The sequence below is a fragment of the Kogia breviceps genome, chromosome 9 (assembly GCF_026419965.1).
Source record: "Kogia breviceps isolate mKogBre1 chromosome 9, mKogBre1 haplotype 1, whole genome shotgun sequence".
In the NCBI taxonomy this organism is placed as follows: Eukaryota; Metazoa; Chordata; class Mammalia; order Artiodactyla; family Physeteridae; genus Kogia; species Kogia breviceps.
Window position 1 is genome coordinate 69,606,104 of NC_081318.1, and position 14,403 is coordinate 69,620,506.

The 14,403-nt window shown below is 37.4% G+C and overlaps 1 protein-coding gene across 4 annotated transcripts in view; it reads left to right on the plus strand.

Moving 5' to 3' along the window:
- Positions 1–14,403, plus strand: part of BZW2 (basic leucine zipper and W2 domains 2) — a 59,507-nt gene that overhangs the window by 19,090 nt on the left and 26,014 nt on the right. For all 4 annotated transcript variants that reach the window (XM_067042601.1, XM_067042600.1, XM_059074980.2 and 1 more), the window contains 2 exons: positions 8,493–8,669; positions 13,146–13,249. In XM_067042601.1, coding sequence (XP_066898702.1) covers positions 8,493–8,669; positions 13,146–13,249 — 281 coding nt within the window. The remainder of the gene's footprint in view (positions 1–8,492; positions 8,670–13,145; positions 13,250–14,403) is intronic.

Consider the following 14,403-nt stretch of genomic DNA (forward strand, 5'->3'; position numbering starts at 1 on the left):
AAGAGCGAGTTTCTTCGGGAAGAGCCCAGAGGAATTGCAGTTCGGGGTATGTGAACTATGGGGCAAGTCAGAGAACAAGGAAGAGGAAGTTGCTATTATAGGGAAAAGAGGGGAGTTGAGAGGAGCTGTCATAACCCAACAGTACATGTGAGGAAGCTGGGAGTCCAAAGTATGGAGGCTACTTATAGGTTGGTCTGGTACATTCTCTGATTGGCTGGGCTGTGGTTAGGTGGAGAGAAGTTTTCTTCTTCCTTCTGGATAGTTAAGTAGGCAGCACCTTTCTGTTGGAGACTAGAGAGGAAGGCATAAGTATTTTCCTGTTTGGAGTAATTGATGTTGCATGGCAGGGTGTAAGAGCTCCCCCTACAGGTCTGTCCGGAATCCAATTTTAGCTGAGGTTTCTTAATTCCACAAAGAAGAATTGGGATTATATTTGTTTCCACCTAACCTCACTAATTTCTGTCTTTTGAGCTCTAACTGTAAAATCTGAAAGTGTGCATTCAAGCCTCAGAACCGCCAGTTACATAGGTGTTTGATTTTGGACAAGTCATTTAACTTGTCTGAGCTTTGTGTCTTCATCTACAAAATGAGGATGATTATACCTGTTCAGATTGCCTTACTCTCATGAGAGGCTATGAAGGCAGTTGATAAACTTTACTGTTTTTAACATCAGCGTTTGCATTTGGTTTTTGCTTTCTTTGTGTTTTTAAGAAAACGTTCATAAGCCAAGATAGAAAAACTAAGAGAAGAGTAAATTAGGGAAAATATTGAAGAGTTTTAACCTTTTCCGAATTTAGAAAGTCGAACTAAATTTACTGCCCTAAATATCTGTAAAACTCAGGATATTTTCAATTGTCTTTTATCGTGGGAAGAGAAGTGATATAGCCAGTTTGATGATGGCTGGTACAGTTTCTATATGTGAGTGACTTCTTTTTGTTATGTTCATCTTCCCATTCTTTTTGTGTAAAGAATTTTAAAATCTTTTATAATATTTAATCAGTTTTGTATAATTATATAGAAATCCTCTTGGTTTTAAGAGTAGTTGAGCCAAAACTTGACAGGGAAACTTTTAAATCTATTTATTTATTTATCTATTTATTTAGGCTGTATCAGGTCTTAGTTGCGGCATGTGGGCTTCTTAGTAGTGGCACGCAAACTCTTAGTTGCGACATGCATGTGGGATCTAGTTCCCCGACCAGGAATCAAACCCAGGCCCCCCGCATTGGGAGCACGGAGTCTTACCCACTGGACCACCAGGGAAGTCCCAATAGGGAAACTTTTAAAAATATGAAACATGGTATGAAATTATTATGTTGACTAACACTGAGGAGAGTGACTGAAAAATATTTAAGGAAGTATCATGTGTAAAGATAAAGGATGATTGAATATCTTTTTGAAGGCCTCATAGCTGATTATGAAGCAGAATGCCATGTTATAGTCATCAAGTGCTAAATTGTTGAATTGATAAGCTATATCACATGCCTTTGACATTTCCAGCCAATGCGTGTAGCTGAAGTTCTCTTGCAAAGCTGTGTCTATGCAAGTAGCAAGTGTAGTCATGTAGAAAGAAAAGAATTCTCAGTACAATAGATCATTTGAATTAGAAGAGATTGCAAGAGTCACTAGGTAGCAGTAAGAACTAAATTTAACTGCTACCTGCCAGAAAGCTTCACATTCCCACTAAAAAAATGAAAATTAAAAAATATTTTAAAAACCAAAAGATATGGTTATTTTGTATAGTATTTCTGTCTTGTACTCTTCTTTCTTATTTTTATCTTTTGCATCCTTGACTCATCCCCATAAGCTAAGTACAAGTATAGTTTGAACCACCTCCTTCTATTATATTTAGCCCTCTTACAAACTGTGTCTCCACTACACAATGTGGATTGAAATCTGGAAGCAGATAGTAATGCAAGGTGCTGCAACCAGCGTGCGTTCTTTGTCTCATTGTTTAAAGCCGTCTTGAAAAACATAAATGACGTCGATGATTTCCAAAGGACTTAATCAGAAACCTAGTTACAGTTAAGGTATTGTGCACCTAGTAATGTGATGATATTTAATGTATGCCCAACTGTGAGGTGAAGGAAGGTTTGCTGTCGCCTGCCCACTGAGGGAACGGGTTAATCTCAGACCTGGATCTCCAACTCAGGCAGCTTTCTTAGTGTGACGCTGATTCACGGTAGCTGAGCTCCAACGCCAAGAGAGGGCCCAAGGATGTCTTGCACAAGAGCAGGCATGATTCAGCGAGTAAACTGGCCCTTACGGTCAGTCTTCAGTTTTGGACTGGAAAGGTTTCCTCTAACACTGAACTGGTTTGTCTCTGATTCATTTTGTGGGCAAGACTGTGCCTGTGTCTGATAGCTGCGGGAATACTCACAGAGAGCCACCCAGAAATATGTTATCTATCATTTGTCAGTTGATCTAGATTTATATAACTCAGGTCTGTTGGGGATTAGAGCGGCACTTGAGCCATTTTGTGCCAAACTGCTGATTGGAAAAAAAAAAATGTAGTCAACCTCATTTTCTGCTTTTCATAATAGTGAATTGCATCCTGACGATTCATCGTGCTTTGGCTTTTCTTCTGCTAGTATGATGGGGCTGAATTCAGATAAATGGTTGGCAGTTTTGTAGAGCCGAGAAAAATAATCTACGGAGGATATTTCAAGGTTATTTTAATAGGCTGTCTTCTGAAGCTCCGTCTTCAGTTTGTACCTATTTCCTAGCAAAGTTAATGCTCTTCCCTGCCAAGTTAGTATAAAAATGTATTTCTTATTGCTTAACATCAAAATTAAACATTATGGTAGGACACATCATATCGAACGTATCCTTTGTGAAATATGCACATCTTGCTTATAATATTTTCTCTAGAGAGATTATGTTTTCTAGTGTGACTTGGAGGAATCTGAAAGGATGAACACTTCTCCGCTGAGCCATTGTTATGCTTAGTGAAATGAAATATTTAATAATTGAACTGACCTCCCTCTAAATTTTGTGGAGAAATTGGATTAAAATTAGTGAAAATAGGAGAGAAAAAAATAACCAAACTTCAGGCCTCCAGAGGGACCACATACTCAGGTTTCTCTTTGAGGCTTTAGATCTGTTTTGGTGGTTTTAACTCACTCTTAGATTTGTAATAAGTGGTGCTAGGAACTAATGAGGTAAATCTTTAAATATATATGGAAGTAAATCTGTGTGTGTATAGTTAGAAAACCCATGATCGTTCTTATTCATTTACTGTAACTCAGTGACCTTCAGAAAGGGAGGGTAGATTATATTATTTGTCACTTAATTTACACATTGGGAAAATGCTGTCTTAACCATTTACCATAGTTCTTAGAGAAAGCAATGTATTTAGATAACTTACAGACGTATTTGAGTGTTGGAAATAGGCCTGTTTCTCTGTGTTGTGTGAGGGTGATTATGACTGACTCTTTAGTGTCATACTTGTGATTCACCAACACAGTATAAATGTGAGACCCTAATTGTGTACTTCCTACTCAAGGGAGTTTTGACCTGCCAAATGGAAACTCAAGGAAGCAATGGCATATTTTCATTTGGACTTTGTTGGTACTTCTGCTACACTGTCCTCAAATGAAATACAAATCATATACATTGTTGGTTGTTTCAGATGAAAAAGAATCTACGGGTAAAATATTGTCTTGTTTCCCCAAACTTTTCCTGTACAGGAATTTTGTTTTCCTCTAGATGGACACTTATCTTAGCAGGTGGGAGTTTTGCTTTTCATCCTGCAAGAGAATTATTAATCCTCCCAGGCCATCATGACTTTTTAAGATTCCAAAGCTATATGTGATCATTTTGACCTAGTGCATTGTTACTCACCATTGAAATATCTCTGGCCATGATGTGCTGTCTTTCTTCCTTTTACTTTCCCTCTCCCTTAGCAAGTCTTTTGGAAAAGTGTAACTGGTGGATGAGGGCCTTTTTACAAAGAAGAGTTTTTAAGTTGTCTCTTAGATTCAAAACAAAGCTGTCTGCATGAATTTGTAGCTTACCTTATTGCCCAACTTATATTTTCCAGTGTCTTGAATTTATAATTTTCAAACCACCAAAGTCTTTTCTACCACCTGAGTCAACGTCAAAGCATGTTGGGGTGCCATTGTGCAGATGGCCTCAGTTGATTTTGGGAGCTGGTCACGAGACTTAATAAGCAGCTCATGGTCTTTTTACTTCTCATGTTTTTGTGTTCAAGGAGAAGGAACTTCTTCCCGAGGTGGGTGGTGAATTACCCTTTGGCTGGACCCTGAGTAGGGGATGATGCTTGCCAATGAGTTCATCCTGTGGGTCACAGTTACCCACTTCTTTGGTGCCCCGTGATCTGTGCTTCTAAGGTGCCCATTCTCTCCCTCCCCCGCTTCACAACAAGACCCCAATTATGTTTTTCCTGCAGTCAACATTTGCATGTTCTTGGTTGCATAATGTTTTGCTTATGGCATCAAAAGGACTTTTATCTCTTGTTCATGACGAATAGTGTTCAAGTTAATTTACATCTGTCTTCATGGTATCTTATGCTGCGTGACTCTGACTGGTCTTGGGAACACCATTCTTCTCTGTTTCTGAGGCTGTGGTATTAACCCCTTACAACACATCCCTTCTGTTAGACTGTAGGTAGGCAGTCTGTATAAACCAGGCAGCTGCTGTCTGGTTTTTACATGTAGTTTTTAATTGTATCAAAGTCATGCGTGTACGTGGTTTAAATAGTCAAACAGTTCTGCAAGACATGTTCTAACATCAGCAAGTCTGTTCCCCAGCAGAACTCTTTCTACTCTTTAACTGCTTCTTTTAGCATTTGCATTCCTGTGGCCAAATAACACTCCTGTCTGGTGATGCTTGTTGTTTCTGTTGGAGGTATTCTAGATGCATTTCCACCTATGGGAGATAAGGATTTGGCTCTTTCACGCCTCACCCACCGCAAACTTCTTCTCGTTCTCTGTCCTTTCATTTAATCACAGTTTTAGCTAGACTCCTGTTTAGAGTGTATATTATTGTGACTTGGTACATGTTCTTCAGAGCTGAACTATTATTTGATTTATTTTTCTGAACATCATTTTCTCTTTGGATTTAATGAGTTTAATAATAATCAATCTTTTTTTTTTTTTGCTTAGTCTTTTGTACCTTAAAACTAGTCAACCCCAGCCTTTCCCTTGTTATGTAAATCTCTTAATATAAACACTTTAGGAATTCTAACAATGATATTACATTGAAGGAATTCTGACTATGTATCATATCATATTGTATGATTGTATTGAAAAACCCTCTTCCATTTGGTTTGCTCTCTAGGCCAACTGTCCAGCTGTTAACGTGAAATGCTTGAAATGTCCCTTCACCACGATCCTGAAGAGTACTGTTGTCTGTCTCTCAGATTGTTTTCCTCTTTTTCCTGGGATCTCGTGACTTACTAAGATAGTGAAATCATGAGTTATTCTCTCATTTCACTGTGGTGTCTTGTTTCAATCGCTTTAAAAAAGAGTGTATCAGAAACATAATTTTTGAGGCCTTGAATGTCTTGAAATATGTTTATTCTGCTCTTATGTTTGATTAGTAGTGTGACCGAACACTGGAATTCTAGTTTGAAAATGGTTTTTTCTCATAATTTTGAAGGAATATCTTCAGGTTTCTGGTATTTCTGTTGCACAATTCAAAGTCATTCTGTTTCTTGATACTTTATATGTGATTTGGTTTTTTGCACCTGAAACTTCAGAGAGTTGCTTTATTCCCAGTGTTCTGAAGTTTCACAGTAATGAATGCACCTTGTGGATCCATTTTCAGTCCTTGTGCTGGGTCCCTAGACAGTCCTTCATTGGGAAACTCATGTCCTTCAATACTGTAAAACTTTCTTAAAATTTTTAAATCCTTTCCTTTCCTTTTTTTAAAAAAAAATATTTTTATTCACTTATTATTTGGACATTTGACTGGTCTGCTCTTTTTCTTATCATTTTGCTCCTATATTTTTGGTCTTTGACTTTTTTCCCAGTTTCTAAGAGATATTCTCAGCTTTCTCTTTTAACTCTTCAGTTGAGTTCTTCTGTTTTTCTGTCATATTTTTCATTTCTAGGAACTTTTCTTTTTCATGAAATGTTTCTTTTTCTATAGCATTCTTTTCTTCCCTTTTTTTTACAGTTGCAATACCTACTTATCTGTAAAGACACATATGATAGAACTATTATTATTTTTTTAACTTCTGGGTTCATCTTTTGCCCCTGTCTCCCCATGTGCAGACTCTGCATAAGGGGGGCAAAAAGGTGAAATCCTTTGAACTGAATCCTACATACTTTGCCTTTAACCTAGTCTTTTTTTTTTTTTTTATACCTCTTCTGACCTCTAGTTTGCTATCTTCACATTTTGTCAACAGCATATGATCTTTATTTTGTTCAAGATTTTGCTCCAAACTGACCTTCCACAAGAAGTCTCTAGAGTCTGCTGAGGAGAGGAACTTACATAATATCTGTACCCCTAAATCCTCTGAAATACTTCAGGGCATCTACAAAGTCAAAACTGTTTTCAAATAAAATACCGAGATATTATTTGCCCCTTTCACACATTCTCGTGAGTTTACAGTGGGTGGCTACAGGTTGTGTGATATTGCAACAAATTGCATGCAGCATGTTTGGAAATCTTTCTGCCATTAAGCCAGTCATTAAAGAGATTTGCAAAAGTGTAAAACAGTGCCTCTCTTCTCACTAATATTTTTCATGTAATAAATAATTTTATGCTTTAACTTCTATAAAGTAAGTGTCCATGGATGTAACCTCCGTAAACAAGAGCTCTTTCGAATCTTTAATACTTCTGAAGGGTGTCAAGGGGTCATGAAAACAAGAAGGTTGAGAACATCTGCTCTGAAGCTGGATATATAAATGTATACTCACGATATTTTTTAAATATTTAAGTACTCTGGAATAATTTATCTTGCTAAAAAAAAATTCCTCCAGGAAATAACCAGTGTTTGGTAAGGATGTGGAAAAAGGAGAACCCTTGAGCAGTATTGGTGGGAATGTAAATTGGTGCAGCCACTATAGAAAACAGTATGGAGGTTCTTTAAAAAATTAAAAATAGAATCACACATGATTCAGCAACTCCACTTCTGGGTATTTATTGGAAGAAAATGAAAACACCAACTCAAAAAGATACATGCACCCCAATGTTCACTGCAGCATTATTTACAATAATCCAAGATATGGAAACAACCTGTCCATTACTCAGCCATAAAAAGAAGGAAATCCTGTCATTTGTGACTACATGGATGGATCTGGAGGGCATTAAGTGAAATAAAAAAGGTGAATTCTGTATGATCTCACTTACGTGTGGAATCTTTAAAACAAAAACAAACAAACAACGACAAAAAAACAGCTCATGGATAACAGATAGATGGGTGCCAGAGGCACACTGGTGGGGACGTGGTGGGGAGGGGGCAGTGGGTGAAGATAGTGGTCAAAAAGTACAAACTTCCAATCGTAGAATAAAAGGATGTGATGTACAGCATAATGACTCTAGTTAATAATACTGTATTGCACAAAACAGAAACAGACTCACAGACTTAGAGAACGAACTTATGGTTACAATGGGGGAAGGTGGAGGGAGGGGATAGTTTGGGAGTTTGGGATTGACATGCACACACTGCTATATTTAAAATGGATAACCAACGAGGACCTACTGGATAGCACAGGGAACTCTGCTTAATGTTATGTGGCAGCCTGGATGGGAGGGGAGTTGGGGGGAGAATGGATACATGTGTATGTATGGCTGAGTCGCTTTGCTGTGCCTCTAAAACTATCACAACATTGTTAATAGGCTATACTCCAATATAAAATTAAAGTTAAAAAAATACTGTATTGCATACTTGAAATTTGCTAAGAAAGATCTTAAAATTTCTCATTACAAGACAAATTTGTGACTATGTAGGGTAATGAATGTTAGCTAGACTTATTATGGTGATCATTTTGCAATATATACAAATATCAAATCATATTGTATTCTTGCAACTAATATAATATCATATGTCAATTATATCTCAATTAAAAAAATTTAAAAAGAGATACCCCTCTTGATTTTCTTCCTCCCAATCTTTATTTTGTTTGTTTATATATTCTCCCTTATTCTTAAGTGATTCTCTCCAGATCATTTTCTTTTTCTGTCTTAAGTGGAACAAAATTTTAAGTTTTGATTGTTATACTTTATTGTTTATCAGATAGATAGGGTTAGTAGATTACATTGGCCTATCCTATGAGTGACACAAATGATCAATCATCAATTTTTTAATGTGTTAGAGTGTGGCCCCTTTCAACAGAAGTAACTTGCTTGAATAAATATTTAAAGAAGGGCTTTAACATAAAAAACTAGTAGAAAAACTTAATCATCCTTCAACTTTTAAATAATTATACTATCAAATAAAAACCAGTGAACAAAGGAAATGTATGGTTGCATTTGGGAATATGTTGTGTAAGTAAAAGAATCATTGTATTCTGTACTTATTTTAGATGAAAAAGAGAAATTCGAACCCACAGTCTTCAGGGATACACTCATCCAGGGACTTAATGAAGCTGGTGACGACCTTGAAGCTGTAGCCAAGTTTCTGGACTCTACAGGCTCAAGATTAGATTATCGTCGCTATGCAGACACACTCTTCGATATCCTGGTGGCTGGCAGTATGCTCGGTAAACCATACATTAGAGCACCTTCTTGTAATATTATGTACTTTCAGTTCTACTGAAGTATTTTCTTATGAGATAGAATCTTTATAAGCTTACATTTATGATACTTGGTAAAAAAATATATAAATGGGAGTCTACAACTTTTACCTAGATTATGATTTAGAATGGTATTAATGTGGCTATTAAATGATTGTTAGTTAAGAGAGGCATAGCATTGAGGATTTTTGTTGACGTACAACACGATTGGCCCCTTGACTTTAGATAAAAGACAATTTTTCCATGTGTCCCTAATATTTGAATGTTTCTGGAGTGGACTTAGGAGTAATTTCTACAGTAGAGTATAACTTTATGTTTGTCATCTAGATCCTTCCAGTATGTATCATTAAATCCCAATTGCCAGAGCACCTTTCTTTTCAGTCCCACCCTTTCTTTTCTTTTTCTTTCTTTCTTTTTTTTTTGGTATAGTGAGCAGTGAGATTTAACTGTGTCAACAAATTTAAAAAGAATTCCCATTAAATTTAATTCTCATTAAAATTCATTTTATCCATAGAAAACTAAATGTCTACGAAATATAGTTTAAATCTAGTTTTTAAAAAAATCCTTGTAATTGAGAGTGTATAGGTAAAAGGATTAAAGATAGAAGTTTGGAAATTGTTAAAGATAAATAAAAAGCAAAATAAAAACTATGTCTTATAGAGCAGGGACATCAAGGGGAAAGGCTTCAGAATACTATTTAAGTGGTATGGTGTATTGTTCTAAATGTGTATTAGGTATCACAACCACCCATTTTTCCTTTCATAGTTATTCTTAGAACTTAGTTTTCATAATTAGTTCCTATGGTAACCATAAATCACTGGAAATGGTCAGATCCCCAGGCCAGTGATTTTCAGCTGCCTAGGGGACATTCACAAATGTGTGGAAGTGTTTTGGTTGCTACAAAGACTTGGGAGTGGAGGCCAGGTATGCTACCTACTTTGCTATGCAAGGAACATTCAGTACAATGAAAAATTGCCCTGCCCAGAGTGCTGTGAGTGCCTTTCATTGAGAAATGGTGCTTAAGCCAATCTACTTTAAGCCAGGTTGTGTGTGTATATATACATTTTTAGGTAGAGCTACCCTTTAATTTTTCCCTCTGAGCTCTTAGATCTATCTATGCTGGTACATGGTCCTGTTTACTTTCAGGCCCCCTTTTGATCTGAACTGCTGGTTTTCACTACGTACCAAGTTTATTCTGTTGTTATCATTTATGAAGGTCTCAGTTTATCCCTGTAGATAATTCAAGTCCACGTATAAAAAGCTCTTTGTAGTGTGTTCAAATCCCAATACACAGAGATAGCTATTGTTAATATTTTGGTTAATTCTTTTCTAGAAATCTCTTTACCGAAATACATAAACTTTTGAGAATGGGATGATATTATACAAATGTGATACTCTACATGCTGTTTTATATTTACTCTGCAGTATGTTGTTGCCTTTCATGCCCGTGAGTGTTATGTTGTTACCTTAGATGATTCTAAAAAGAATGAAAACCATAATTAATAGTAAAGTTGAACCTTTCCTGATGTGATTATTGGCTTTTTCAATTTCCTTGGTTATGGTATACTTTTATCGATGCACTGGTAAATTGTATGCAAGAATAGTCTTAGGTCAGTTTTGGTTCTTGCCAGAGTTACACATGACTTCACCAGTCAATTCAACGCATGCTTTTCAGTTCTTAGTGCCTTCCTGGCAGCACTGTTGACCCTTTCATCATTCGTGAAATGCTTTCCTTTCTTGCCCTACATGGGACCATTTAGACTCCCTCCTACCTCTGTAGATGCCACTTCTCACATGACTCCTAGGTTTCCATACTTGTCCCCTTACATATGTTTTTTTTTTTAACATCTTTATTTTAGTATAACTGTTTTACAATAGTGTGTTAGTTTCTCCTTTACAACAAAGTGAATCAGTTATACATATACATATGTTCCCATTTCTCTTCCCTCTTGTGTCACCCTCCCTCCCACCCTCCCTATCCCACCCCTCTAGGTGGTCACAAAGCACAGAGGTGAACTCCCTGTGCTATGCTGCAGCTTCCCACTAGCTATCTAATTTACATTTGGTAGTGTGTATATGTCCCTGCCACTCTCTCACATCGTCACAGCTTACCCTTCCCCCTCCCCATATCCTACATATGTTTAAAATTATATGCTTTGCATTGATTATCTCAAGACTTCATTTACCATCTCTATAATGATGATCAACAAATTTATATCTGCAGCCTAGATTTCACTCCTTCACACCACACCTATCCATCCAAAAGAGGGGAGGGCAAACATTTGGTACAACTTATGAGCACAGGCAGTACAAGCCCAGATGTCTACTGAGGCCACACCTATGATGTAATGAATAAAGTCAGCCAGGTGCATTCTTTTTATATAAACATTTTGTTTACAAATGGAGTATGTAGGAACTTTCTTCACACCCACAAAAATATTTACCTTCCCCTGTTATTCTTGAGACAACAGTTATCTTGGTTTTTTAGTCGTACCCTTTGAAGAGTAGATACAAGAAATACTTTACTTTTCTCGGGACTTCCCTGGTGGCGCAGTGGTTGTGAATCCACCTGCCAATGCAGGGGACACGGGTTTGAGCCCTGATCTGGGAAGATCCCACATGCCACGGAGCAACTAAGCCCATGCGCCACAACTACTGAGCCTGTGCTCTAGATCTCATGAGCCACAACTACTGAGCCCATGTGCTGCAACTATGGAAGCCCATGCACCTACAACCCGTGCTCCACAACAAGAGAAGCCACTGCAATGAGAAGCCTGTGCATTGCAATGAAGAGTAGCTCCCACTCTCCGCAACTAGAGAAAGCCCGCACACTGCAGCGAACACCCAACACAGCCAAAATAAATAAATTTATTTAAAAAAAATACTTTTCTTTTTCTTTTTTTCTTTTTTCTTTTTTTTTTTTTTTTTTTGCAGTAAGCCGGCCTCTCACTGTTGTGGCCTTTCCCGTTGCGGAGCACAGGCCATGGACGTGCAGGCTCAGCAGCCGTGGCTCAAGGACCCAGCCGCTCTGCGGCATGTAGGATCTTCCCGGACAGGGTCACGAACCCTTGTCCTCTACATCAGCAGGCGGACTCTCAACCACTATGCCACCAAGGAAGCCCAGTCCAGGGTTTTTAGAAGATTATCATCTTAATAAAATTTTGTTCCAGGTGGCTGTATTCATTACAAAGAGCTAATTAAATCTTGTGCATAAATTAATTGCATGAGAATAGACTCCTGAAGGAGCGGACTTTTCTAAAAACTAATTTACTTATAAAACTGTATGTCGGAGTCTGTAAAAAAGTTGGCTATATGTAGCTTATTTCATCCAAAGATCTGAAATATGACTCAAATCAAAACACTAAAATAGAGTGGCCTATACAACTGTATACTCTGCAAATACTTATTGAGTATATAATAGTTATTACTCTTACTTGGCTTGCTGAAACTTCTACCCTTATTCTGATAAAGTAGAATCAGAAAACAGAAATACCTAGTGTCTGACTCTGGTTTTCTAATCAACCAATGTTTGTAATGACCACCATTGAAACTTACAGGAGGAGCCTTTGAATGAGGAAAGTTGAGTAATGGAAAAAAGGCATTCTTTTGGTCTATCCATTTATTCTGTGATTACTGTATAGGCCATGGGGAAAAAAGATTAGAGAGGATAAAATACACTCATTCCTGGCCAATGCAACTGCTGGGTGATCAAATACAAATGACAAGGCGTCAGAGTGTATACTCTTCAACCCTGTGTGAATAACTGAGTTGGTGGAGGAGGGAACATTTTTAATACCTACTGAAGTAGAAACCAGCAAGATCTGTAAAAGCCAGGTCTGGGCAATTCCAGTATTGGTGAACTGGAGTCCAGCAAAATATTATCAAGCCTGAAAAGTGAATCATGTCCTGATGTAGAAAAACATCAGAAACTGCACTGAGAATAATCAAGTTGAATTCACTGAACAAATGTTATTGTTTAGCTGCCATGGTTAAAGATATACTTTGGAAAGAACCAGACTTGTAGTGATAGGATCTAGTGAAGGCAAGTATATAGAACAACAATCTCATCATACACTATGGTAGGAATAGAAAATCGAACAACCACTTTGCATTATGTTAGAAATGTAAACAAATCATAACATGTATGCATCTTTTATAAGTCAATTAGTTTTTAGAGAAGTCAGCTCCTTCCGTAGTCTATTTTCATGCAATTAATTTATGCACAAGATTTAATTAGCCCTTTGTAATAAATACAACCACCTGTACAAAAGTTTATTAAGATAATAATCTAAAAACTGTGTGTCTACACATGCATATCATTCTGTGAAAGTTTATGTGACATCTACCTTTATTGTTTTCCTTGATGTGGAGGAATTGATCTCTTCTGCAAATGCTCTTCTGATTTCAGTATCGTCCTAATGGTCATTACCTTTCCCTTTTTAGCCCCTGGAGGAACACGCATAGATGATGGTGACAAGACCAAGATGACCAACCACTGTGTGTTTTCAGCAAATGAAGATCACGAAACCATCCGAAACTATGCTCAGGTAGAGCCTGTCACTGAGAGATTGTTGTACTGGAAGGGAAACATTTGAACAGGATTTAGGAAAACATTAGGTTCAGAAATTCTACAGGCCACTTTTTAAATAGGGATATTAGATAGGTCTTAAGCATAGGAAGAGATACTGAATTGCATTCGTAATAATGGACATTAAAGCTTCACCAAAGTAGAGTTTCTTTACCTTTCACCTATAAGAGATATGGGGAATCATAATTTCTGGTGGAGTATATATTGGTCCAAGCTTTAGGGAGAGCAGCTTAGCACTGTCTTTCAAAATTAAAACTACACACTCCCTTTGACTTGGCAATTCTACATCTAGGACTTCATCCCGCAGACAGTGGCATGTATAAAGTGACGCAGACAGTGGCATGTATAAAGTGACGCAAACAGTGGCAGTTATTATAGTGTTGCTTGTAATAATATCAGGATGAAAACAATATATAAGTCAATCCATAGAGTTTAGTAATTCATAGTAACAGACTCTCAGGTAGCTGTTTAAAAGAAAGAGGCAAGAAGATACTTGTAATGTATAAAACCGATAAAGGATTCATATCCAGATAACTGTAAGTCAATAAGAAAAGGACAAGCAACCTATTAGGAAAAGACTTACAGGCGTTTCAGAAAAGAGGAAACACAATTCCTCCAAAAAACAAAGGAAATGAGTTCAAACTCATTGAGAAAATTTCAATTAATATCACGATACCCTTTTGCATTCATTAGATTGGTGAAAATTAAGAAGTATTTAGGCCCTGGTGAAGATTAGGAAGCAGTGGTAGTGTAAAATGGGACAACCTTGTAGACATTACCTTCTTAAGCTGAACATATGTGCATTGTGACCAGCCAGCTTAGGGTTGGTGTGTTCCTATTCTGATTCTTTCACTGACTCTTCTTAAAAAGTCAGTTTTTTTGGGCTTCCCTGGTGGCACAGTGGTTGAGAATCTGCCTGCCAGTGCAGGAGACACGGGTTCGTGCCCTGGTCCGGGAAGATCCCACATGCCGTGGAGCAACTAAGCCCGTGAGCCATGGCCGCTAGGCCTGCGCGTCCGGAGTCAGTTTTTATTCCCATCTAAACCATGAAGGCAAGTCCCAGGTCAACAAGTCTTCTTGTTTTACACATTTCATTATATATATATACATATA